General features: G+C 38.1%; 1 protein-coding gene and 1 non-coding gene across 7 annotated transcripts in view; one reads left to right on the plus strand and one right to left on the minus strand.

Moving 5' to 3' along the window:
- Positions 1-27,518, plus strand: part of Mta3 (metastasis associated 1 family member 3) — a 146,722-nt gene that overhangs the window by 34,092 nt on the left and 85,112 nt on the right. For all 6 annotated transcript variants that reach the window (XM_074049574.1, XM_020155884.2, XM_020155885.2 and 3 more), the window contains 3 exons: positions 1,334-1,460; positions 22,187-22,250; positions 26,061-26,178. In XM_074049574.1, the coding sequence (XP_073905675.1) occupies positions 1,334-1,460; positions 22,187-22,250; positions 26,061-26,178 (309 nt within the window). The remainder of the gene's footprint in view (positions 1-1,333; positions 1,461-22,186; positions 22,251-26,060; positions 26,179-27,518) is intronic.
- Positions 14,273-14,379, minus strand: LOC141415157 (U6 spliceosomal RNA). Its single transcript, XR_012440171.1, has one exon. It is a non-coding gene; the product is annotated as a U6 spliceosomal RNA (small nuclear RNA).

The raw sequence follows: 27,518 nt of genomic DNA on the forward strand, positions 1-27,518 counted from the left end.
ATTGTGAGTTTGAGGCCAGTCTGGATGGGGGCTGTGTACTGAGATCCTGTGTCAAAAAAGTCTGCGCGCCCCCCCCCCAAAAAAAAAGTACATAACTCTTGTCTTTCCTATCTCTTCCTTCCAGCCCTGCTTCTCAATGGGAGATACTTCAAATTGTTTCTCAGTAACTATTTTGTTGACCTCAAGTATCCCTAGCATCTTGAATAGTTCCAAATATGCACCTAATAAATGCTGGTTGAATGAATGAAATGATGTTATAACTCTGTTCTCATAAGTTGATTGATTACTAGCTTGAATATGATTTTCCTTTTGGATAGTATTGTGCTACCATTTGGTAGCACAGTGTTGGTACTCACAAGTAGATTCCACTCAGATTCCAGTTTCCTTGCATGTGATCTGTTTTTCTTTTCCATAAATTCTTAGGCTCTTCTTAATGTCTTAAACAAATTAAGTTTGTGGGAGAAACTCTGCTTCACAAGAGCTCTACCACTTGAGCCAGGCCCCTACCTATGTGGGGTGAATTCTGGAGACTAATCTTGTTTGTGAGGGGAAAATTTTTTCTTTGGTAGGACTAGGGTTTGAATTCAGGACTTCCCACTCACAAAGCAGTGCTCTACTGCTTGAGTCACACCTCAAGTTCATATTGCCCTGGTTATTTTGGAGATGGGGTCTTGCAAACTATTTGCCTGGGCTGGCCTTGAACCTTGATCTCCCTAGTCTCAGCCTCCCAAAGTAGCTAGGATTATAGGCATGAGCCACTGGCGCCCAGCTAGGAAGGGGAAATTTTCTTGAATAATTTCCTCCTCCTCTCTCCCTAAAAAGAGTAAAAGATACCCATTTTTCTCTTTTTTTTCTTTTATTATTCATATGTGCATACAAGGCTTGGTTCATTTCTCCCCCCTGCCCCCACCCCCTCCCTCTCTTTTTTTTCTTTATGAAGCTTTTATTACTGGGAGGCTGACTTTCATAGATTGTTATTTTTGTTGTTGATGATGTTTTTGTTTTCTGAGCCAGACTCTCACTGTGTAGTCCAGACTGTCCTCAAACTCATGATCCTTCTGTCTCAGCCTCTCAAGTGTTGAGATTACAGGCATGTACTAATGGCTTGGTTGCCATTTTTAAATTGGAGTTTTTCTTCTTCATTTGAGTCCCAATGAACTTAATTTTATGGTTGTAATGGAGATGACAACTTTAATGTGCAAGTTTCAAATGTATTGCTTTGAAGAAAATACACATTGAAGTGTTAATTTGACATGTGTTTTAAATTCTGTTTTAATATCCACATAGCCAGTATGCTTTGTATTAATAAATTATTTGAATTTCTTTCACGTAGAGGAAATTGAGGAAGAATCTGAAACAACAGTTGAGGCCGATTTGACTGATAAACAGAAGCATCAGTTGAAACATAGGGAACTCTTTTTGTCACGTCAGTATGAATCTCTACCGGCAACACATATCAGGTAAGGACTTTACAGAAGTTAATCTAATGTACCCAGTAACACTGTCGCCAAAACCCACCTAAACACTTCTTTGAAGCATTTTCCAAACTCTCGACAGAATCTGGTTCAACTTAGTTTACTAAAGGTTTCATGCTGTATTTTTGTCTTGAAATGTGTGGTATTGGCATAGAAAGGCTCTGCAGAAGTTTCTATTCCTGAGTTTTGCAATTTGAATATCTGTTAGGTTTGTGCCAATGTCCAGCTGACCATTTTGGTAAGTGCTGATCTTCTGCAGATTCCTAGCAAATTATGTAGTCATGAGCGTTCTTTACTCACTTTTGAACAGAGTGCGGGACACGTCAGGTAGAAGGAGCATGGGGTGTATGCAGGGAGCAGCAGGAGTCCAGGGCAATGGGTATGGGAAACAATGTAGTATTTTAGTCAGGTTGAAGAAATTCCTTCAATCCAGGCACAGGTGGCTCACGCCTGTAATCCAAGCTATTTATGAGGTTGAGATAGGGAAGATCAAGGTTTGAGGTCAGCCTGGGCAAATAGTTCCCAAGATCCCATCTCCAACATAACCAGAGCAAAATTGACTGGAGGTGTGACTTAGGCAGCAGAGTGCTTGCTTTGCCAGTGCAAATCCCTGAGTTCAAACCCCAGTCCCATCAAAAAAAGTAAAAAGAAATTCCTTTAGCTTTATTTTCCTTTCTCCTGCTCCTTGCTGGTCATGATGCTCATAAAAACTCTGTATATGTAGAAATAAAATATATGAACTGTTTCAGTAATTGTTCCCTCCTCAGTCTGCATTTCTGGCTTGAGAGAGATTTGTAATCTTTCTAAAGTTCCAGTTTGGTTCTGGTAATCTACATGCATGGACCTTTGTGCATAACTTCACTTTTGAGAAATGGACACAGATCTCCCATAATAGGAAGTATAGGACAAAGAAACTGGAATTCCATTTTCTCTAAGTTTTTTCAGAAATAACTTGTTCTCCTTCCTCACCCACATAGTGTGCATCCTAAAACTGTTTTCTTTCTTTCTTTTTTTAAGGAGACACTGTGGTTAGATTGACTAGAGTTAGTGTATTTTGTGTAACTGAAGTCCTTTGCTAGAAAATACAATCAGGCCAGGTAATGTAAGGCAGTCTTTTTTACCAATAGGACTGTTTTAAGAAAGAAAAATTGCGATGTAAGTTACAATGCCCAAAGAGATAGAACATAAAAACTATTATTTTGAGATTTTCTTTAAGATGTATATAGCTAATAAAAGCTAAAAAAATCATGCATTTATTATTTAATTGGAAGAAGCTAGAATATAATGATTCATTTTAAGCTCAAGAAGTTATGTGGCCAGTCATAAAAATCTTGCCAGAACAAGTATCTGACAAATGGTTCAAAGAATGTATCCAAAACACATAAGTATATTTTTAATTTACCTTTCTGATAGCTTGGAATCTGTCTACCAGTAATGTTGGTTTCCTTTAACAGATTGCCTGGAATGGAAAAACTAGTGATGTGTTTTTCATCTTCTATAAGGCCTGAAAAAATATATTGAAATATAATTATCAAGACATTCCTGTGTGGGACATACAGTGTACATGACCCTTCTGTCACCGAAGAACACATTTTTCGAGTGTTTTCCAGGTTAGGGAGTTTGCTAAGTGCTTGATAAGTAAGATAAGGGTCCTGGCTTGTAAATGCAAGGAGTTTGCTGAGTGATGAATACTTTTGAATTATGATGAAGAGACATACATTTAGGGCTATTTGTTTTTGTTCATTTCCTAGTTGTGAAGGAGTAGTGTAGAACCATATTTTGTCATCTGTGGCTCTCATTTTCAAATGGCTGAAGGTGAGAGGAAGGGTGGGTTAGGGCAAGTCTTTGGCCAAGGCACAGAGCCATGCTAACCAGCCCACATGCTGATGTTGAACAAGTGCACTTTGGAGAGATCTTGACATTTTGCTAATGTTGCAGTCATGCCGTATCTATTTCTGTTTTAAAAGAAGAAAATTGCTGAAGCCCCATTGTTCTTTGGCAGTAAAGAGGGGTAATTTGGTGAATATTGACTTTTTATTCTCAAGGACATTATCAAGTGCCCAGAATTTCCTTGGTGCTATATGGAACATAGGAGAAAATCTTGAGGTCCTTTGTAGTTTGTGAACTTTAATACTCACTGAATGTTTGCTGTAAGCTTCCTAGTATGTCAAGGAGGCAATTCTTTGTACATTATGATTCCACTGGAAGTGAGAGAGAAAGATCAAGACCTGGGCCTGCTCTGGGCCCAGTTAGTGATTCACTCTTGTAGGCAGAGCATGAGGAGTAAGAATTCCTTTAGGAGATTTTTAGGGACCAGGAGGCAGCACACTTCACTCATGCACAGTGTCTTTGGTCATTTAATAATAGAGTATATGCTTCATGTATTATAAAGCACTATAAAATTTATTGTTATGCTAGCTGTTAGGCCTTTTACCAATGTATACTATATTTAGTCTTATTGTGTGTGTATGTATGACTAATACCTTTACTAACAGATTTTCTTGTCTTTTTTTTAGTCATATTAGAGTTTGAAGTCAGGCCATACTTGTTACGCAGTCACTGTACCAGTTGAGCCACTCGCTAGCCCTTTTTTTTAGTTTGTTGGGTAGTTTTTTGAGATAGGGTGTTGCTTTTTTCCCAAACTGGCTTTGAACTGTGATCTTCATGATCTCTGCCTCCCTAGTAAGCTAGGTTTACAGGCGTGAGCCAGCAGTGTCCAGCTACTAACAGATTTTCTTATAGCATATATTCATTACTCTTTAGATCAGTATTGTGTGATTCATAGATATCCCTGATTCTATATTCATCCATAAGTAGACTGACAATTTGTAAATTTGACAAAGACAACACAGCTACTCATAATTGGAGAAAGGTGATATGCTGGTTATTCATTTATTCCTTTTATCTCATTTCTAAACGTAGCCTTCCATTGTTTGCTTTGTGATATTGGGGCTCATATATTTAGTTTCATGTATAGCACAGGTTTATATATTGTTCATGAGTATTGAATTTAGCTTTAAAAGATTATAACATTGGACCTGGCACCTGTAATCTTAGCTATTTGGGTAGCTAGGGAGGATTGAGGTTCAAAGCCAGCCTGGACAAATAGTTTGCGAGATCCCCACCTCCAGAATAACCAGTACAAAATGTACCAGAGGTGTGGCTTAAGCAGTAGAGTACCTGCTTTTTAAGCGCAAAGCCCTGAGTTCCACCCCAAGTCCCACAAAAAAAAAAAAAAATTCTAGCTGAGTACCAGTGGTTCACACCTGTAATTCTAGCTACTCATAACAGAAATCAGGAGGATCGCAGTTCAAAGCCAGCCCAGGCAAATAGTTCATGAGACCCTATTTTGAAAAAAAACCCTTCACAAAAAGGGGCTGGTGGAGTGGCTCAAAGTGTAGGCTGAGTTCAAACCCCAGTACTGCAAAAAAAAAAAAAAAAATTATCATTAGGGATGGGAGAGTGGCTCAAGTGGTAGAGTGCCTGTCTGACAAGCATGAGACCCCGAGTTCAAACCTCAGAACTGAAAAAAAAAAAAATCTTACATTTCTGGGTGCCAGTGGCTCACTCTTGCAATCCTAGCTACTTGGCAGGTGGAGATCAGGAGGATTGCAGTTCTAGTCCATCCTGGAAAAAAAGTTTGTGAGACCCCATTTCAACAGAAAAGAGCTGGGTGTGGTGACACATGCCTGTTTTCCTAGTGATGGCAGGAAGCTTAAAATAGGAGAATTCATGTCCAAGCTAGCATGGGCAAAAAGTGGAGCCTGTCTCCAAAATAACGAGCAAGAATGGTTGGAGGCTTGGCTCAAGTGGTGGAGTGTCTTGTCTAGCAAACATGATGCTGTGAGCTTAAACCCCAGTACCACCCAGAAAAAGAAAGTTCTAACATTTACTGGGTTTTTTTAATAGGTACTATTCCAGTTGCTTTACATGTGTCCTCTCAAGAGCTCTATAAAGTATATTATTATCCCCATTTTACAGATGAGAAAATGGAAGCACAAAATAGTTAAGTAATTTTTCAAAGTATTCCACCTCATAAATTGCTTATTCAGAAGTCATATATCTGTGCCGTGCGCCAATGGCTCACACCTGTAATCTTAGCTACTCAGAAAGCAGAGGTCAGGAGGATCGAGGTTCAAAGCCAACCCAGGCAAATAGTTTGAGAGACCATCTCTCAAATACTCAACCCAAAACAGAGTTGGAGGAGTGGCTTTTAGGTCAAGTGGTAGAGTACCACCAAAAAAAAAAAAAAGAAATTGTGTCTGTATATGACTGCATAGTTGCAGATATACTGTATTATGAATTGATGAATGTAAGTGCTAAAATCAGACAGAATGAAAGCTACTCAGCAAGTTGCTGAGTAGGTAGGTTGTCTACTTTACATAATTCTATATAGATTTTCAAGTCAAATGAGCGTAACTAAATTAAAAACTTCTTTAAGCTGGGCACGGTGGCTACTCAGGAGGCAGAGATCAGGAACATGGGGGTTTGAGGTCAGCCCCAGTAACACGTTCATGAGACCCCATCTCAGCCAATAAAAGCTGGGCACAGTGGCATGCTTGTTGTCCAGGTAAACAGGAAGTATAAGTAGGAGAATCACAGTTCAGGCAGGCCCTGGGCATAAACACAAGACCCTGTTTGAAAAATAAAGTGAAACAGAAACAACAGCAACAAATAACTAAGACAAAAAGGACTTGGTGGTATAGGGGTGAGCATAGCTGCTGTCCAGAAAGGACTGGGACGTGGCTCAAGTGGTAGAATGCCTGTAGCTAGTTCAAGGCCCTGAGTGCAAATCCCAGTAATACCAAAAAAAAAAAAAAAACAGGGTTGGTGGAGTGTCTTTAAGTGGTATAGAGCCTGCCTAATAGCAGTAATGAGACTCTGAGTTCAATTTTACAGTACAAAAAAAAAAGTGTTTAAGCATACAAAGTGTATTATTATATAAACTAAAAAGAAATGTAAGAATGCTAGTTGTATTATAGAAACTGGGAAATAACTTCTTGGTTGGGTAATTGCTACCTAGGTTTATGGATGTGTCCTTTGTATGGTCTAACATTAGTTTTTCCACATCTCAAATGTAGAAACCCTGGGTTTTTAAAAGCTGCTAATGACAGCATTGGTAAATATAGTGATTAATGCTCTTCCTAGCCTCTGGTGCAGCTGGTTAGTCATATTTTAAAAGTGCCAATTTTTTCTGCTTGCAAACCCTGAGATCTAGACCACAGCCTTTGAAGTTAGGCTTCAGCATGTCTTACAAACATTTCCTTAGGTACCTGCTGATTATTGGCCACAGTGTCGTAAAGAAAACGGTTTTGGGCCTGATTATTTGTTCTCCAAGTTTATCTTGTTTCAAGGTATGAGTGGTGGTGAGAGAAACTCATGTATCTATGCTGATGGGCCTCGTCCTGGTTCAGAGAATCACTGTTGGGACTTTGTCTCCTTTATTGCTTAACCTTGACTATTGCTGTCCCCTCCCCCATGCTGAGGATCAAACCCAAGGACTTGCACATGCTAGGCAAGCGCTGTATCACTGAGCTACATATCCAGCCCAGTTATGCTTTTAAAAAAGGCCAGAGCAGCTATTCTAGAACCTAAATTTGGTGTCAGTAGTAGGATAGGTCTTAAAGACATAGACGTACAGTCACTCAATGGTAGGGTTCTTCAGAGGAAGTCTTAGATTCTTATAAATGGTTGCCAGGTCAGGATCCTAGCATATAGAAACAGCCATCATCACTACAATTGTGCTTACAACCACAATTTACAGTAAACTTTTCTAAGTTTAAAGAATGTTGATTCTACGTGGTATTCTCACCTCCTAAATGAGGACCTGCCTTTCATAAGGCAGGTTTTATTTTGTTGTTTTTGTTTTTATGAGACTGGGGTTTGAACTCAGGGCTTCATGCTTGCAAGCACTCTACCATTGGAGCGATACCACCAGTCTATTTTGCTCTGGTTATTTTGGAGATGATAGTCTTGAGAACTATTTGCCTAGGCTGGCCTTAGCTACAATCCTCCCGATCTCACCCTCCTAAGTAGCTAGGATACAGGCATGAGCCACCTGTGCCTGTTTTTTTTTTAAATAAATTTTTTATTAGGATATATTCATTATAAGGGGAAAGGATTCATAGTGACAATTCCAATTACACTTATATTGTACATTATTTACATTACCCCATCGTCTCTCCCCCTCAACTATTGTGCCTGATTCTTAATTGATTTTTGAATGTCTGTTGAACAGCTGGTAAGAATCTTATAACTTATGTAAAATTTGCCTAAATAGTTCTGTTCAGATTTCGTTTTAGATTGAAGATTTGTGAAAATCGGTATCTCAGTTTTTCATTTTGCTATCTTCTGTGGAATATGGTATACAGTAGCCATTCAGAATTTGAAACTTGCATAGAGTTTGCATTTAATTTAGTTTTTGTTCTTTAAGGAAGTAAAAGTCATTAATGCATAACAGAAAAATCTCTTCTCAATTATAATTGACTTTAAATGGAATTGTAGATTGTAAATTAAAATTAGAATTAAATTTCATTTAGCTCTCATTAGAATGAGAATTAAATATTGGATATTTGGAATACAAACAGCTCACGAGTCTGAGGGAAACTGACTTAGAGTCAACATCAGACTTTTACATGAACCATTAGGCAGAGGTTGGGAAATCTTTTTTACCTATATTACTTATTACCAAACAAAGTTAGTTTAAAAGAATTTTACAGCAACCATGAGAAAGGGAGAAATGAGAACATTTCTAGTCAACAAGAGTTATTTAGGGGAGGAAATTTTATAGTTTTTATGTTAATGTCTAGTATTAGTGAAGGTAAGCTACACAGATGCTCTTCTATATCAGAAAAACTAGTCAAATTGTATATGTATCTATATATACATATATGTATATACATACTATACATATGGTATATAAATATAGTAATAAATTAAATATGTATTTAAAAATAATACATATATTTTGGTGGTACTGGCTGTTTGTACTCAGGGCCTTGTACTGGACAGGCACTTCTACCACTTGAGCTATGCTTCCAGCCCTCAAATTTTAATATGTATATATCTTTGACTCTGAAATTCTGCTTTTAGGACTTTATTATATAGAAATTCTCATAAATTTGTAGAATATATATATTTTAAAGTTTCTACTAACTTGAATGGCATCAAGCTGGGGACTAAGCCTTTAATACATGAACGTTTGAGGGACATTCCAGTTTCAAGCTATAGCATTTCACTCCTGAGATGGACAGGTTCATTTCCATCACAGAATACAAAATCCATTCAGTCCATGCCTAGGAGTCCTAAAATCTTAACTGTTGCTGCAGTGCTCAAAAGTCTGAGTCCAGAATCTTCACTGATACTCAACACAAACTAGTTGTGATCTCTTATAAGTGTCAATAAGAAGTTACATACTTCCAATATAAAATAGCACAGGGCAAACATTCATTCCTGTTCCAAAAAGGAGGGACAAGAAAATAGCTAGGAGAGATTGGACCCAAGCAAGACTGAATCCCAGCAGGGCACACATTAAATCATAGCATTCTCATGTCTGTCATTCAGGGTACACTGTGGCAGGATGTGGGCTCAGGCCCCATTTTATAGCTTTGCTCATATGACCATATTCTTGCCCTGGCTTTGCATGCTCCTTGCAGCATCCCTGGTACATATTCTACATTCCTAGTATTTGTTCCTTCCTGGGTTTCCATTGCAGCTTTGGCCTTATTTTTTTGCTATTATTATTATTCCTGTTTGCTTCTGCCTTATTGACATAGCTTCACACAACACCCTCTCAGGGACTACTTATAGGGATTCCCACCCTGAAGCACAATTACCTGGCCTGCCAGATTTTTCTTTGAAATCTTGGTGGAAGCCTCCATAGTCCCATTAATTCTTACATTCTTCATGCCTGCAAAACCAGCATCAACACTCTGTAGGCAGAGGCAGGAGGGTGAGTTTGACCCAATTTGAGCTCCATAGGGAAGTTCCAGGTTAATCTAGGCTATAGCAAAACTCTGCTTAGGGGAGTAGCGGGTGAAAGGGCTGGCGAGGCTCAATTGGTAGAGTGCCAGCCTAGCAAGCTCAAAGTCCTGAGTTCAAACTCCAGTACTGATGAAAACCAAGACCAAACTAACAAAAATACCCCAAAACAAAACCTTAGCATCACATGGTTGGCACCAAGGTGTGCTGCGGCTCACAGCTATACCCAGGGGATCAGGCAGTTTCTGAATGCTTGTAGTAGCTTTTGAGTGCCTTTCTGGCCTAGACAGTTTTGTGTCAGAAGGACACCTGGTGGGGTTCTTCTCAAAAGACTGTCTGAAGCCTGGTGTGGTGGTGCATGTCTGTGATCCCAGCACCCAAGAGGCTGAGACAAAAGGATTGTGAGTTCGTGGTCAGCCTGGGTAACATAACAGAACTGTCTTAAAAAGAGAAGTAAGGAAAAAAAAAAAAACTGTTTTGGAAAGGCTTTGCAATAAATCTGCATTTCTGCCACCCTGAGCCTGGGTTTTGCTGATCCCTAAGATGCCCATAGGCTTATTTCCTATCATCTGCATGCCAAGCCTCCCGCTTTTTTGAGGGGTGGGTGGGAGGGGTATGCTAGAGATTGAACCCGAGGCCTCACACATGGCTAAACACACACCTACCAGTGAGCTATACTCCCAGTCACCTTGTCATCTTTTTAACTGTGCTAAACTTTAGCAACTGCACCCTCCTTGGCTGTACCTTTAAACATCCTTTTCTAGCCAAACTTCAACTTCTCCAAATCCTTTAGCTCTTTTTCTCTTCGTTCCTGATGCTCATAGTACATTTGGTTAAAAGCAGCCAATAACACCCATGCCACAGCCTGAGTGCTTTGACATTTTAAAATTTTCTCCTCCTCATAATCTAGTCCATCACTTTTAAACTCAACTTCTCACAGCATCTCAGGGCATGGACAAAATGTAGCCAAATTCTTTGCCATAGTGTAATACCAGCTGTCTCTAGTCCAATTCCCAGTAGATTCATTTCTATCCCGAACCTGGTAAACTTGAACTTTTACTGTGTATTTGTCTGAGATTTCTGGTCTGCTGAGCTCCAATCAGAATTGCCCTCTAAGTTCCAGTATTATAGGCTTTCTCCACTCCACCCCACCAGACTTTTCCAAACTCTTTTCACAAACCAATTCCAAAAGCTTCTGAGTCACATTGTCAAATGTAATTATTGCAGTGACCCTATTTCTTGGTACCAATTTTGTATGTTAGTTTTCCTTTACTGTGATAGATACCTGAGATAATCAACTTATTAAGGGGCAAGGTTTATTTTGTCTCAAGGTTTCAGAGGTTTGCTGTGTTACTTTTGAGCTTGTGGTGAGGCAATACATTCAGGTAGGGAGCACATGACTGGGATGTGTAAAAGAGAGAAGAGACTGGGGTTCCATAATCCCCTTTGAGAACATCATGACCCTTAAGCCTGACCCCTAGCCTATCACTAAGCCCTGCCCCTTAATGCTTCCACCACCTTGTAATGGTGCCAAACTGGGGACTAAGCCTTCAGTACAGTGGGCATGTGTGTGTGTGTGTGTGTGTGTGTGTGTGTGTGGTATATTCCAGATTTCCACTTCTAGCTAGGTAGCTAGTTTATAGGCAGGAGCCACCATGTCCGGCTCCCACAGGCTTAAAAAAAAGAAAATTCCACTGAAGCATGGTTTTGACAAGGCAATGCAATTAATTAATTAATTCCTTTATTTTTTGAGTGGTACTAGGGGTTGAACTCAGGGCCTTGTCCTTGCTAGGCAGGCACTCTGTCTCTTAAGCCATGCCTCCAAAATTAATACAAAATTCACAGAATGTCAAATTAACTGTTAGCCATTTTACAGTGTACAATTCATTGGCATTCAGTAAATTGACAGTATTGTATAGCCATCATCTCTGTCTTGTTTTGAGAAGTCACGTATTTTTTTTAACGTTCAGTATAACAGAATGGAAAAATCATAAAACTTCCACTGCTTATTGAAGTGTGGTAGTTGTCTTGAGGAAAACAAAGTCATAGGATTGTTTGAATTGTTAGTTAAACTAGTCTTCTTCCTACAACACTATTTTTTTACTTGAAATAACTACTGAAAGATAATGGGTATTTGGTCGACTTCTTGAAAAGTAAAGTGAACCTGCTACATGAAAATCTATTTGTCAGTCATTTTTTTTTTCATTTTTCTTTTATTATTCATATGTGCATACAAGGCTTGGTTCATTTCTCCCCCCTGCCCCCACCCCCTCCCTTACCACCCACTCCACCCCCTCCCGCTCCCCCCCCCAATACCCAGCAGAAACTATTTTGTCAGTCATTAATATATATATTTTTTCTGTGTCATTTATACATCAGTAAAGGTGTGGGGGAATCTACTTGTCTATTAAGCTAGAAAATGATGAGATTTGTAAAACTATGAAACAATATTCATTAAATTTTTTAGTTTTGGAAAATATTCATAAATATATGCCAGTTTTGTTTTATAAGTTCATTTATTTTACTCCTTCTTTTTTTTTGATGGTACCGTGTTTGATGGTACCAGTCTAGCCACTCCACCAGACCAAATTTATTTATTTTAAATGAATTAGTAAGTATTACATTTTTCCCTCAGTTTTAATTTCTAACATGGTAAATGTTGATAGATACAACTCACAAGCAAAAGTTCTTTGAGGTCCTCAGTAATTTTTAGGAATATAAAAGAATTTTCAGATTAAAAAAATTTGAGAACCATTATCAATCTTGAAGAACAAAAAAGTTTGGGCTGGCAGAGTGGCTCAAGTATTAAGAACACCTACCTTGCAAGCGTAAGGCCCTGAGTTCAAACCCCAGTACCAACAAAAATTGAAAAAGAAAAAAGTTAGAGGGCTTATTGTTTATCATTTGGTAGAGACAATTGTGAACTTATCATAATTAAGATATGGTGGTATTAGTAAATAAACTGAAATAGGCTGATAAAACAAAATAAAAAAGCCAGAGCAGATTCACTCACATCTGAAATCAACTTTGTCTATGTCAAAGACACTGTGGCAGGATTGTGGTGCCAAGTCAATGGAGTGATCATATGGGGAAAATTGATGACTTCCCTCTCCTTCTCCTTTTTCCTTGCTTTTTTTTTTTGTTTTTTTGTTGTTGTTGTTAAAGAAACTTTTTTCTGTTTGGATTTTGCTTATTGTTTCCCTGTAGTGTCTTTTACCATGTTCTTCTCTCCTTCATATTTCCATATTGGTAGTTAGATTTAAAGATGTAGTTGGAGGAGGGAGAGGGAAGTGTAAGAGAGAAAAACAACTTTGTAGGTGGTATTATATGTCAACTTCTTAGGAGGTATATAATGTTTGGTTGTCTCTCTTGGGGCTGCGATAGGCCGTTGATTGTTGCCTGGAGATCCATTAGTTGATCCTTTCTCATAAAGTAGTTGGAATGCTTCTGAAAAGAGAAACTTCTCAGCTGGGCTGTAGCTCAGTAGGAGAGAGTATGTACAAGGCTCTGGGTTCCTTCCATCCCCAGCACTGTCGTCCTTCCCCACAAAAAAAAAAAAAAAAAGAGAGAGAGAAACTTCAAGTATTTGATTTTTCTGTTTATATTTCACCAAAACTGAATTACTTTTGTAATAAGAAAATTAAAATAAGCTTGAGTTGTTTTGGTTCTGATCCTGTTAATTTTAGTTTTATGTTTTAATGTATATTAACTTGCAGCAGAGATCTTCAGCTTTATCAGACTCAGTTGCTCTTTTACATATTTCATATTTCTTATACTATTCAGGAATGAAATTCATAGATTATTGTATACAATACCTTTGATACAAACTTTGACTTGGTATTGAATTTTGAGTTTAAAATGATTTTGCCTTAGGAATTACCCTATTGTCAAACATCCATTGTTACTGAACATTATAACTTATATAAATCCTCCATACTTTGCACATTATCTATATTTTACCCAGCAATCTTTTTAGAATTCTTTAATCCATCATATCCTGAAATGTCACAGTGATACATCCCTGGCGAGGATATTTGGTAGGCTATTTTAATTTGAAAATATCTGCCTTCCATTATAGCTGAGAATTTTCCCCATAGTATTTTGTTTATATTTGTTAGAGCTCGTGGATTGGCTGTCTTTATCTTTGTCTTTGCTCATTATTTCCTTCCTTCCTTCCTTCTCTCCATCCCTCCCTCCCTCCCACCCTCCCACCCTCTCTCCCTCCCTCCCTCCCTTAAGTACTCTGCCAGCCTGTTTTTTTGTTTTGTTTTGGTTTGGTTTTTTGAGATAGAGTCTCTTTATACCTGGACCAGCATGGATCTCCTGTTTGTGCTTACCTAAGTATCTGAGATGACACTTGCTACCGTACCCAGCCATTGGTTGAATGGGGGTCTCTGGAACTTTTTGCATGGGCTGGCCTCAAACTGTTATCCTCCCTCCCCCATCTCAGGCTCCTGAGTAGCTAGGATTATAGGCTTTTTTTTTTTTTTTTTTCTGAGCTAAATCTCAACTTTGATCTTCAAGCCAATGGAATGATACTTAGATTTGCCAATCAGATTTTAAAATTGGAAAGGATCTTCTCAATTTCTGTTTTCTGACTTTTTTTTTCAGTCTGTGCTATTTTTGTTATGCAAGTACAGTATCTTTTTTTTTTTTTAGTGTTACTGTGGTTTGAACTCAGGGCCTTACCTTTGCTAGGCTGGCACGCTTATCACTTGAGCCACTCTGCCAGCCCTGTTTTATGTGTTTTTTTTTTTTTCTTTCCTTAAAGCCTTTATTTTGAGACACGATGGGAAAAAAATCTTATAGATACACATAAAAATATGGAACACTTCATGAACTTGCATGTCATCCTTGCGTAGGGGCCATGCTAATCTTTTCTGTATCGTTCCAGTTTTAATATATGTGCTGCCAAAGCAAGCACTGGTATTTTTGAGATAGGGTCTCATGAACGATTTGCTGGGGCTGGTTTCAAACCATGATCCTCCTGATCTCTGCCTCCTGAGTAGCTAAGATTACAGGTGTGAGCCACTGGCCTCCAGCGCTGTCAAATATTTTTAATACTCCTAGTTAGTGTCTTCATAGTTCTGTTTTGTTGCCTGATCATCTGTTTCCTCTAATTATTAATTCATTGTATTTTGTGCTATAGTCTGTCCTTGAGTATTGGACAATTCATAGCTTATCTCTTCTTATTCAAAACTAGTCAGAGGGCTGGGAATGTGGCTCAGTGGTAGGGTGTTTGCCTAGCAAGTGCAAGACCCTGGATTTGATCCCCAGCACTGGAGAGGTGGAACTTGGACTAATAGGAAGACTGACCAGGGGGCTCTATTTATATGGGGAGATTTTGCTGGCAGTAGGGGAACTGACTTTTTGTTTAATACTGGGGTTTGAACTCAGGGCTTTGTGCTTGCAAGGTAGGCCCTCTACTGTTTGAACCAAGCCTCCAGGCCTTTTTCTCTGGTTATTTTTCAGATAGGGTCTTGCTTTTTGTCCAGGTTAGGCTGTACCACGATGCTCCTATTTTAAACTTCCTGTCATTGCTAGGATGACAGCATGCACCACCATACCTAGCTTTTTTCTGTTGCGATAGGGTCTCACAAACTTTTTGCTCAGGCTAACTTTGAACCTCTGTCCTCTCAGTCTCACCCTCCCAAGGATTATAGACTTGAGCCACAGATGCTTGCCAGAGTTGCCCTTTTTAAAAGGTCCTGCTTTTTTCATCTGGAAATTCTTTAGCACTCTGCTAGAAAGATCAGTCCCTTCTTCTCTAGCATAAACTCCTTTTATATGAACTTTGGGCTTTTTATCTTAGTTTTTTGTGTCTTCTTTCTTATCTTAGAGGAAATATCTCTAGTGTTTCTTTAATGAAATGCTCATTCTGAACTTTAGTTTGCTCTATTCAGTCTCTCCTGTTTGTCTTCTAGAATTTTTCAGAAAGTTTTCATCTGCTGATGGTCTCCTTAGATTCTTTTTATAGTGGTTTTGGGTTCTTTCAGTCCTCCTGTTATCATTTTAAAGTCATCTCCATAAGGCTGGAGGCTTGGCTCAACTTGTAGAGAGGACCTCATTTCAAACTGCAGTACCAGTACCACAAGGAAAAAAAAAAAAGCCATCAGAAAAGACTTACATGAGGTTCTCTTGTTATTTGTCATTTAATTCATTGTTTTTCTGTTGAGAATCTAACATGCCATGCCCTGCCACGATTTGGAATGCTGTGAAACTTCTTTCATTCAAATTACTGAATTAAAATAATTTACAGTAGACAGGTGATATAGTTCTGCAGGATAGTATGTGCTTAGCAAGTGTAAGGCCCTGGGTTCTATCCCCAGCACTAAAAGAAAAATAAAAAGAAAACTTTACAATACTGGAATTTATCCCTTCATATCTCTTCATGAAGCTGAATTATCAAACTGGTTTGAAAACACACTGTGATTCTGATAAGTTATTTCAGCATTGACAAAGCATTTGTATATATCTTCAAGAGGTGTTATTTGAGGAATTTTTTGCTCCATATTTTACCTGGAGCAATTAACTTTTGAAGGTACAGTTTTCCTTATGTGGTCATTTACCTCAAAATCTCGAGAAATCAGGTGCCAGTGGCTCAGGCCTGTAATGCTAGCTACTTGAGAGGTTGAGATAGGGAGGATCATTTTCTTTATGGCTGTTTTATACTGTTAACTTATTTAATCATAACTGAGGATATTTGGCTTGCTGTTAAAAAACAATACTGCAAGGAGTAAATTTTTGTATAGGTCATTAGACATACATGATTGTGAGTACCTACAAAATTATACCAAATGAAACAGTTGCTAATGTCCTTTGTATATCTGTCCTCTGTCTGTCTTCAGTTTGGCAATTAATGTTAAGGAAGCTTATTTGGAATTTTTTGGGGGAGGGGCAGTACAGGGGTCTACCACTTGAGCCACTCTACCAGCCTACTTATTTGGAATCTTAAAAGACAAAAAAAAAAAAAAAAACCTTTAATGAAGGCAGTTTTCTTCCTGTATATTTTATTATGCCAATATTTTTTTTTGAAGAAATTAGAGTTTTGCAATTTCCTTGGTAATCTGTAAACAAAATTTGAATTAGCCAAAAGGGTACTATAAGTTGCTACTTAAGAAATGAATTTAACCTAAGGAAGTTACTTAATGTGCTTAGTAGCCTCTTAGGATTGTTAGTAAAGGAGGACCGTAGGAAAAATAAATAAGTACAGAAAATTCTGCTTCATTCTCTCTCTCTCTCTCTCTCTCTCTCTCTCTCTCTCTCTCTCTCTCTTTACGCTACCTCTCTTTACCTCTCCCTCTCCCCATCTCTCCCAGTGTTGGTGATCAAGTACTCTGTCACTGAGCTACATACATTCCCCATCCCTGTCATGCTTTTTTTTTTAACGTTGGGGTTATTCTAAATTTTTCCTCTATGTGAATTGAAGCATTTCTCCATCCACATTACAGTACAGGGGCCCTGGGTTAGATACAAAGAATATCTTATGTAGTATCCCCAGTCCTGGTGTTCACATGTTGTAGGACTATCTGAGATTTTCCTGCTGTCATCCTGACCTGAAATAGGAGGATCTTCCCCATTCTACTGCCCTTAGTAGAACATTCTGCTTTCTCTTATAAACGAGAAAGATGGGATCAAGAGAAAGGCATTCCCCCCAGTTCCTCTTTGTTCCTCCTTTTTTTTTTTTTTTTTTTTTTTTTTTTTTGCTGTACAGGGACTTGAACTCAGGGTATACACCTATACCTTGAGCCATTCCACCAGCACTTTTTGTGTTAGGTATTTTTGAGATAGGGTCTTGCAAACTACTTGCTCAGGCTGACTTTGAACTGTGATCCTCCTGATCTCTGTCCCCTGAGTAGCTAGGATTACAGGTGTGAGCCACCAGTGCGCAGCCTCTTTGATCCTTTTTGACAGTTTCTTTCATATTTGTTGTCAAGTCAGTACTGTCCACATGCTATGGATAGAATGAACTTTCCCAAACACTGCTTGCTATTCCTTTTTCTTTATAAAAATCCATTAAGCCCAGGCTCAGACTTCTCTTCTTGGCTTTTCATCCTTCTGCCTACTCAAACAGATATTCAAATTGCTTCCTTTTAATTTGTATTTGTTAGCATCTGTTAAACTGATGTCAATAACAGAAAAGAAATCTTTGAATAGCAATATCTAAAGGTCTCCAGATGTTTTTTCTCCTCTTTGACCTCCTGTTTAAAATCTAAAGATCCATAAAATCATACCTTTTAGTATATAAGTAAGTTTAACTATTTATCCCCAAGATATAATTAAGGAAACCATGGCTTTTCAACCTCATAATGTAGAACAGTGGTTCCCAGCTGAGGATGACTGTCTCTCAGGGGATATTGAACAGTGTTTTGGTTGTCTTAGCTGGGTGAGGGGTACTGCTGTCATCCGGTGAGTAAAGGCCAGGGATGCTGCTACCACAGCTGCCACCCATGGTGCAATGCCCAGGACAGCATTGACCACAAAGTTGGCTAGTAGTGCCAAGGCTGAGAAACCCTGATATAGAGTCATCGTAAATAGTCTTTGCCCTTTTAAGTATTCCTCTTTTCATTATGGATTTAAATTTTATTGCTAAAAAAATCATGTCTGGGTATATAGCTGCCTAATAACATCCAGGATGGTCATATCTCTGGCTCCTACTCTGTAATCATTTTCAACTCCTCTGACAAGTGACTTCTGCATCTACCATTTTTTGGGGGAGTTGGGGGTGCTGTACTGGCATTTAAACTCAGGGTCTCTCGCTTGCTAGGCAGGTGCTCCATCATTCGAGCCAAGGCCTCAGCCCTTTCTTACTTTAGTTATTTTTCAGATAGAGTCTCATGTTTTTTTCCCTAGGGCTGACCTCAGACCACAGTCTTCCTCTCTACTTCTCCCACAGGGCTGGGATTATAGAGGTGCGTCAACCACATCTGGTCTGTGTCTACTATCCTTATTGCTACAATTAAGTTTTTCAATTTTAGAAATTTCACTTCCTTTTTCGTCCCTATTTAGCTTAATCAATCTTTGTGTTTTATGAACATATAAATATTCTTTACATATTCTTTCTCTTACAACCTTTTGTTTTCATTCATAATTATTTTGCCTTTTCCTTTTGATTGATCTTGTAAAATGTAAAACTTTTTACTGCTTCTACTTGGCTAATGACTTCTTTAGGCATATAATTCTGGTTTGGATATCACTCCTTATTTTTTTTTTTTTTAAAGATAGAATCTTGCTATGTAGCCCAGGCTGACCTCAAACTTTCAAACCTCCTATCTCTGTCAAATGAAGGTCAGGATTACATATTGGAGCCACCGTGCTTTGCTTGCTCTTCCCTTTTAAACATTTGTGCCAACAGTGTTTCTGTTGAGAAGTCTAATCTGAAAGCATTTTGGGTCTTTGAACTTCATCTTTTTTTGTTTGGTTGTTCATGGTATTCAGGGGATTAAATGTTAGATAAAATTGTATTCACTGAATCTCCATTCTCAGCTTGTAGTATTTTGAGACTATTCTTTGCATGAAAAAATTCAGAATCAAGAATTTTCTGGCAGCTGTAATTCTAATCCATGGAGAGAGCAGGGCACAGTGGTACCTGCCTGTAGTCCCAGTTCCTTGGGAGACTGAGGCAAGAGGATTGCTTGATTGAGCCCAGGAGTTTGAGGACAGCCTGGACTTCATATCAAGATAATCCTGTCTTAAAAAAAGAATCGATAAAGTCAATGAGAAAAATACTTTTCTTTAATGAAGAAATGATGGCTTTTGTCGAACAAAGGACAATTTAAAGTCCAGCCTACATGTATATCATTTTTTCAAGTTCATCTCTAAGGATCACCTGGTGATGCATGTGAATTATATGGATTCCTGTATCTGTCCCCATTATACTGGGATTCAGTAAGTCTGGTACAGCAAAAAAATTTTCAGTTTTTAGGTAGAGATGTTGCTTCTGAGTTTGAGTCCCAAAACAGCTTATATTTTAGATGGGTTAGGTATCCTTTTATTAACTTTGTAATTTTGTGCTCTGAAATGGTAGAGCCAGTGATACCTTATCTCCTAATGTAATTGTGAAAATTAGGATTTGATAATTTAGTTTAATTTCTTTTATCATTTCAGACTGCAAAGAGTCTTCTAAGTATCTTATGTCGCTTGTATGAATTGTCAGTGTTTACCACTAAAATTCACATGGCTGTTGAAAATAGTGGTATCTTTTATTAAAACAACATTCAGCAGGATTTTTTTGTTTTGTTTGTTTTGTTTTTTGGTGGAACTGGGGTATGAAGTCAGGGCCTCATGCTTGCAAAGCAGGTGCTGTATTGTTTGAGCAACACTTCCAGTCCATTTTGCTCTGGTTACTTTGGAGATGGTGTCTCATGAACTACTTATCCTGGCTGGCCTTGAACCACAATCCTCCCAAGTAGCTAGAATTACCAGCATGAGCCACCAGCACCTGCTCGCATGAAAAGCTAACCATAGCAGGTGTTTTTTGTTTGTTGTTTTTCTATGGTCCTGGGGTTTGAACTCAGGGCCTCACACTTGCTAGCCTAGGTGGACACTCCACCACTTGAGCCACTCCGCCAGCCCTGTTTTATGTTGGTTTTTTCCAATATAGGGTCTCATGAACTATTTCCCCAGGATGGCTTCAAACCTTGATCATCCTGATCTCTGCTTCCTGAGTAGCTAGGATTATAGGTGTGAGCCACTGGCACCCAGCCAACAGCCGGATTTGATTTTCCATGAAACCAAACAAAAAATCTGACTTTAGGCTGGCAGAATGGCTCAAGTGTTGGAGTGCCTATCTAGCAAGCATGAGGCCCTAAGTTCAAACCCCAGTACTACCTAAAAAACAAGAAGAAGAAGAAGAAAAAAAAAGCCACCCTGACTGTAGGGAACTTTGAAAAAATAAAAAAATTAGCCTGATGTGGTTATACACCTAGAATTCCATCACTCTGGAGGTAGAAGAAGCAGGAGGATTGTGAGTTTGAGACCAGCCTGAGCTACATAATGACACCCTGTCTCAAAACAAAACCAAGGATTAAAAAAAAAAGTTTTATTCCTCATGAGTGATTCAGCATTGAAGGTATGAAAACTGCCTTCAGAAAGCCTATGCATGACTTGAGTGTGTTCCAAGTGTGAGCACGCAGGAGTTCTCTTGTGGCGGCCATGGATAGATACCAGAATAATTTCCCTGGTTGCTACTCTGTTTGTAAGCGCATGCCAGACATTTGTTGACTTTGAGTGACAATGCATGTGCTGAAGTAATGTTAATTTTTCTGCTTCACAAATACGCATGAATAAAATACACAAGAGAAACAAAAAACCCGTATAACTCTTCCGTAACCAAATTAGAGATTTGACAGAATAATGTGGAAATACTATATGAGAAGTCTAAGTGACATTATCTTAAGAAGATTACCAAGAACAGATGTTTTCATAAGAGGAAAAATTTTTTTTTTAAATTTACTGAGTATAAAGTTGTGGGGCTGTTGGAGTGGCTCAAGTGGTTGAGCACCTGCCTAGCAAGTGTGAGGCCCTAGTTCAAACCTCAGTACTAGAAAAGAAAAAAAGAGTTGTACACTGTTTAGAAAATTGTAGCTTTTGTTTAATGTGTTAGCATCTTACTTTTGGTATTTTATTTTGTTTTCAATAATATTTTTCCTTGAATTGTAGTTCACTGTGGTAATCCAAGAGCAAGTACTTCTTGTTTCCTACCTAACGTATATGTGATGTGTTTGTTTTTGCATGTTCATTTTTGAGGTTGTTGTGACTTTTGTTGAGAAAAATCAAATGACATTATGACATTTTAAAAATATTTTGTGAGTCCTGCGCACTTAGAATTCTCTTGCCAAATTTGGAGCTACAGTGAAATCTTCTAGTTTGTGAGAATAATTTTAAAAGTGCTTGTATTATAAGCCCTTCTATCTGAATAATCTTAGTTATTCTCTTTTAAAAATATATTTTCATTTAGAAAGTCATACCCAGTCATACCTGTCAGAGCTCAAGGTCATGAATTTGTTGATCTTTGTTGTGTTTCTTGTTCTATAGAAGTTCCTTGTGTTTAAATTTTAACTCTAGAGCAGTTTCAATAAAGTTAAATTAGTTACATCCTGATATCAATGTATATTATTTTTGGGTTCTCATATGCAGTGACCGCTTTTGAAATCTGAGTGCCAGGTGAGGTGGTGCATGATTGTAATTCTAGCACTTCAGAGACTAAGGCAGGAAGATTTTGTAGCCAGTCTGGGCTACAAAACCAGTTGCTGGCCAGCTTGAGCTATATAGTGAGACCTTGTCTCAAAAAACAAAACAAAAAGAAGAAATTATTTTAGGTGCTAATTTGTATGGTGAAGGCTTTGTCTGAAGAGCTCCTGTATATAATTATCTCATTAATATCTATTATAGATTCAGAATCTGACTCTTAGTCTGAAGACCTCATTGTACTTTCTTTTTTTTCCCCAAATGAATAATTAGGAAATACCTATAAGAAGTTGTATGTTGTAAGAATTTGCTGCCTAGTACAATTCCTCACACAAACTGACCTCTGTCTGTAAATGCTTACAGACAACCTTATTTTGTAGGTTACCCAACACTAGAACTGTAAAGCAGGTCTGAAAATACTTAAATATATTTCTAACTGCCATCTAGTTTTTAATCCTATTTGCACATTCTGAATATTACTGTCATAACAGTGAAGGTAAGTGATAACTTACATTCATTCATATTTTTCTCTTTTCCAACAGGGGAAAATGCAGTGTTGCCCTACTGAATGAGACAGAATCAGTATTGTCATATCTTGATAAAGAGGTAATTCACAGTTGTTTATTATTTAATATGAAGCCCACACCTTTGACTTTCTTTCTTCCTCTTTTTTTTTTTGGGTGGGACTGGGCTTTGAACTCAGGGCTTTACTCTTTCTTGGAAAGCAGGCACTCCACTGTTTAAGATGTTCTTCTAGTTCACTGTGCTCTGGTTACTTTTAGAGATGGGGATCTCAGGAACTATTTGCCCACACTGGCTTCAACCAATATCCTCTCTATCTCATTCTCCTCAGTAGCTAGGATTACTAGCGTGAGCCATTGGCACCAGCTGACTTTTTTCCTTTTTGTACTAGAGTATTATTGCACTTTTACAGCAGTGCTATGTAAAAGTGTAATGAGTAGAGTGCATTTTCCTGGTTGAGGTAAGAGTTAGCAGAAACTTGGGGGCTGCAATCCTGGCTCAAGTGGTGGAGCTCCTGCCTAGCAAGCAGGCAGCCCTGAGTTCAAACCCCAGTACCACCAAAAGAAAAAAAAGCAAAAAACTATGTTTTTTGGTCATCAATTAGCATAAGGTTTTTTAAAGTATAGCATGTGATTTAGTTCAATTTTTTGGCTTTGTAAAACAAATTCTTTGCCATACTTTTCCCCTTCCTTGTTGTTTTCTTTTGTTTCTTGTAGAACTGGGATTTGAACTCAGGGCATTGTGCTTGCTTAGTAAGTGCTCTACAACTAGAGCTATGCCCCACCTTTTGACTTTGGTTATTTTGGGGATAGGATCTTGTGTTTTGCCTAGGCCAGCTTGGACCTTGACCCTCATATTTTACACTTCCCGCCATAACTACAATGACAGGCATGTGCTACCACACCCAGTTGTTGGTTGAGATAGGGGTCTGGAAACATTTTGTCCTGCTGACCTTGAACCACTAGTCTCCCAATTTCAGCCTCCCAAATAGCTAGGATTACAGGTAGGAGCTACCAGTGCCCAGATCTAGAAAATTCTGTTTTTTGGGCAGCACTGGGATTTGAACTCAGGGCCTTATGCTTGCTAGGCAGGCACTTCTTACCACTTAACTCACTCCACCAGTCCCTTTTTGTGATGTGTTTTTTCAAGATAGGGTCTCATGAACTATTTGCCTAGGCTGGCTTCAAGCCCTAATCCCCCTGACCTCTACCTTTTGAATAGGTAGGATTTCAGGTGTGAGCCATCGGTGCCCAGCTTAGAAAATTCTTACAAACAGAATATGCTAGTTTATGGATAACTTTAGACAACCTTTAAAAAAATGTGTACTATGGGAAAGATATTTTACTGTCACTGATATTTATTGTTTTATGTTTTTTTCCTCCAAATTCTTTTTTTTTTTTTTTTTTTTTTGAGATAGGGTCTTGTTTTGTAGTCCATACTGGTCTTGAACTTGGGATCCTTCTGCCTTAGCCTTCTGAGTGCTGGGGTTCCAGGTGTGTGTTACCAGGCATAGCTCCCCCAAAGTTCTTTGTTGCATAAATGTATGCTTACTTTTTTTAAGAATTAAAGAGACGTATTTGTTTTTAAAAAAGTATTTCTCACTATACTTAAACCTGTTGTTCTCTTATCTCAAATGAAGAAAACTTAACAAAAACTTTGATACAAACTTGCAGAGCTTTTTCATTAGAAAACCCATTAAAAACAAAAAGAAAAAGAAACATTCAAGACAGATAAAAAGATTAATAGTCTTTACAACTTATGTTTGTTAAATTTAGAAAAGAAGATAGTTTTTTGTCATCAGTCTGTACAACCAAATGATGGGTAATGATAATGCTGAAAAATTAGCATTAGTTTAGAGAAGCAGAAATAAAATGGCCACTCAGTATGGTTCAGTGTGTTTTACTGATAGATTTGACTGAGAGAAATTTTTAAAAGTCAGTAGTATTTTCTTTCTAAATTTTCCTGTATGCTAAAGATTATAGTTGATGGAAATTAGCAAAGATCTTTGGAATTTCACCCTTACCCAATTGAGTTTCTACCTCTTCATCCTTTATAAACCTTTGAGCTAGGAACTGACATGTGGCAGTACATTTATATTTAAGAAATCTCTCTTATGTGTGAGCCAATGGCAGTATCTTTAGTTACTGAGTAGTACTCCTTATTGCTCATGTCTCCAAAGCAAAACAACTGAGTATGTTGTAACCATCTCCTCTAACTCTGTTGAGGATGGTTTATGTATTCCTGCTGATTGTTTCTTCTCAGGTAACAATGTAGAATATTCTCAAATGTCACATATTGGGATCAGTTTTCTTCTGATAGTGATAGTAGTTATAAAATAAGCAAAGAATTTCTCATTCCTCCCTCTCCTTTCCTTAACACATTATGTAAGAGCCCTAAAAAGAGAGAGCTTTACAGTCTGAGGTATAGCTCTCTTATTTGCAGCTTGCTTGATTGGTCTTGTTGACATATTGATGGTTGAGATAAGGCCCTGCCAGGATAGAATGCAGAGATTGTGCACTAGATGAACCCCGGATTCTAATGGGAAGCAGAAGATAGGACTTCACTCACTCTTCATATACCACTGGCTCTGCAGAAATCGTCAAGGACTGGCACTCAGGTCATTTTATTCATTACGCTCAGTAACTATAGACCATTGAAATTTTTTGCTTTTGGTGGTACTAGGTTTGAACTCAGGACCTTGTGCTTCCTAAGACTGGTGCTCTACCACTTGAGCTATACCTCCAGCCCTCTCTGTTTCCCTCCCCGCCGCTCTCCCCCGCCCTGCCTTTCTTTCTTTCTTTCATTTTTCTGTTGAACTGGAGTTTGCACTCAGGGCTTTGGACTTGCAAAGCAGGTGCTCTACCACTTGAGCCACACCTCCCAGTCCACTTTGCTCTGGTTATTTTGGAGATGGGGTCAGATAGATGGGGCCTAGGTTGCCCTTGAACGGTAATCTTCCTGATTTCCAGCCTCCCAAGTAGTAGTATTACAGGCGTAAGCCACTAGCACCTAGCTTGCTTTAGTTATTTTTTTTTAATAGGGTCTTGCATTTATGCCTGGGCTTTCTGGGACCATGATTCTCCTATTTATACCTCCCGTGTAGTTGAGATGACAGGTGTGCGTGACTATGCCTAACTTTTATTGGTTGAGATGGGGTTTCATGAACTTTTTGCCTGGGCCTGCGTTGAACCATGATTCTCCTGATCTTGCCTCTCTAGTAGCTAGGATTAGTTATGAGCTTCTGTGCCAATCTTGCATTTGAGATTTTTAAGGGACCATTGGAATGTTTGATGTATGCATTGTGTTTAGTTCTATTTAAATGCCTATCTCTGTGCACATCTGAATGCTTAAAAATTTAAAGAACTGCAGAATTCTAGCTAATGAATTCCTAGATTTCTACATAATAATAATAAACCGCATCTTACTTCAACATGTGTATAGTTTAGTCAGTATGAGCTGTGTGTGCCTTTTAATACTGAATAAAATGTGGATGGATGCTTTAAAATAAGAATGCCTGGTATCCTTGAAGACACCACATTTGATACAGACTTTATAAGTTAGTAGATACATGACTTTAGGCATCTCATCTTGGAGTTACGATTTAATTTTGCTAGACTTTCAAAATTCAGTTTTAGAGTAATTAGTAGTTTTTTTTAGACTAAAATAAACCTTCCTAATCCATTTAAAGCTGTTTCTCTTGGCTTTATTTAATTTTACACTGTTGTACATGATGACAGTAACACCATGCACCCTGTAAAGATTTTTTACTTTATTCACCAAAATGAAATGTTACACAGTCTGAAGTCTTATGTTTCATTATTTGACATTGATTTTATTGATTTATAAAAAGTAGAAGGAATTGTTTACTCAGGTATTTTCTGTGATTTTTTTCAGGATGCATTTTTCTACTCATTGGTCTATGACCCCTCAGTGAAAACACTGCTAGCTGACAAAGGTGAAATCAGAGTGGGTCCTAGATATCAAGCAGACATTCCAGAAATGCTCTTAGAAGGTATGTTTTCCTTTGCATTTCAAGTCTTGCGAAAACCCCTATCTTGAAACTTGAATATTCTTGTCCTCATAAGGAAGAAGCAAATTTCAGGGTTGAGTTTAAAAGCCTTTCCAATTTTAGAAACATAACAAATAGCACTGGCAAACAATTTACATGGTCAGTTATTCATTTGTGACTTCACATTTTTATGAATTTTATGGCTGTATTTTTAAGTACAGCTTTAAGATTGTTAGTGTTGTTGAACTTGTATTTTAATGCGATATGCTCATGTTTTGAGATTCTTGAATGCCTTTAAGTCATCTAGCCCAAGCGGCTATGAAATCTAGTCAACAGTTACATTTTGGCAGGAATTTGGCTTTGTATTTTAACAATAGATCTTTTTAGTGTCACTTAGTTTTTTTTCTTCTGTCCCAACTGTATATTAAAATCTTTATTTTCTAATTTTAAAAGTAAAACATTTTTACCATTAAAAACAAAATACCAGCTAGCTGTGGTTGGTACAAACCTGTGACCCCAGCATTCAGGAGGCTGAGGCAGGAGTATTGTGAGTTCAAGGTCAGTCTGGGCTATACAGTGAGACCCTGTCTCAAAAAGCAGTAACAACACAACTCCAAAAAACAAGAAGCAGAACACCAAATAGGAGAGTATTTAATGAAGAAAATGAATGTCATCCCCTTTCCTTTATTCTAAACCTGTATTTAATTACTATTGTTATTCAGGGTATTTGGGATTGGGGACAGAGACTGGCTCTATAACTCAGGCTGGCCTCAAACTTGCTCTTGGTCTTGCCTTACCCTCATGCCTGACTCCAGGGTGTTTCCTTTGTTCACATATTGGTTTATGATGCACACAGGAATGGTCCGTATGCAGTAGTGAGTTGTTACCAGTATATTGTTAACATCTCTCTATAAGCAGAGTGACTCAATTCTGTTCAGTGATTAAATAGCTCTACGTTTCCATGGGTGTACCGTAATTTCTTGTTCCCATCTCCTAATGATAGGTTATTAGGTATTTACATTTTTTGGTATTATAACTGATGCCAACAGAAAATCTACACATATCTTTATGCTGTAGGATTATGTATTTTTGAGCGTAACTCCCTAGAAACAAACTAGCATGTACTTTTTTTTTTCTTTTTTGCAGTGCTAGAGATGGAACCCAGGGCCTTACACATATACTCCTAGCCCCTGGTATATACATTTTAGATATGGAAAATGCTTTGTCCTTCAGAATGGTCAATTTTTATTTTTATTTTTTTGACTGTACTGGTATTTGAATTCAAGGCCACACTTTTGCCAGGCAGGCGCTCTACTACTTGAGCCACTCTGCCAGCCCTCGTC

Source organism: Castor canadensis, chromosome 12 (assembly GCF_047511655.1).
Source record: "Castor canadensis chromosome 12, mCasCan1.hap1v2, whole genome shotgun sequence".
NCBI lineage: Eukaryota > Metazoa > Chordata > Mammalia > Rodentia > Castoridae > Castor > Castor canadensis.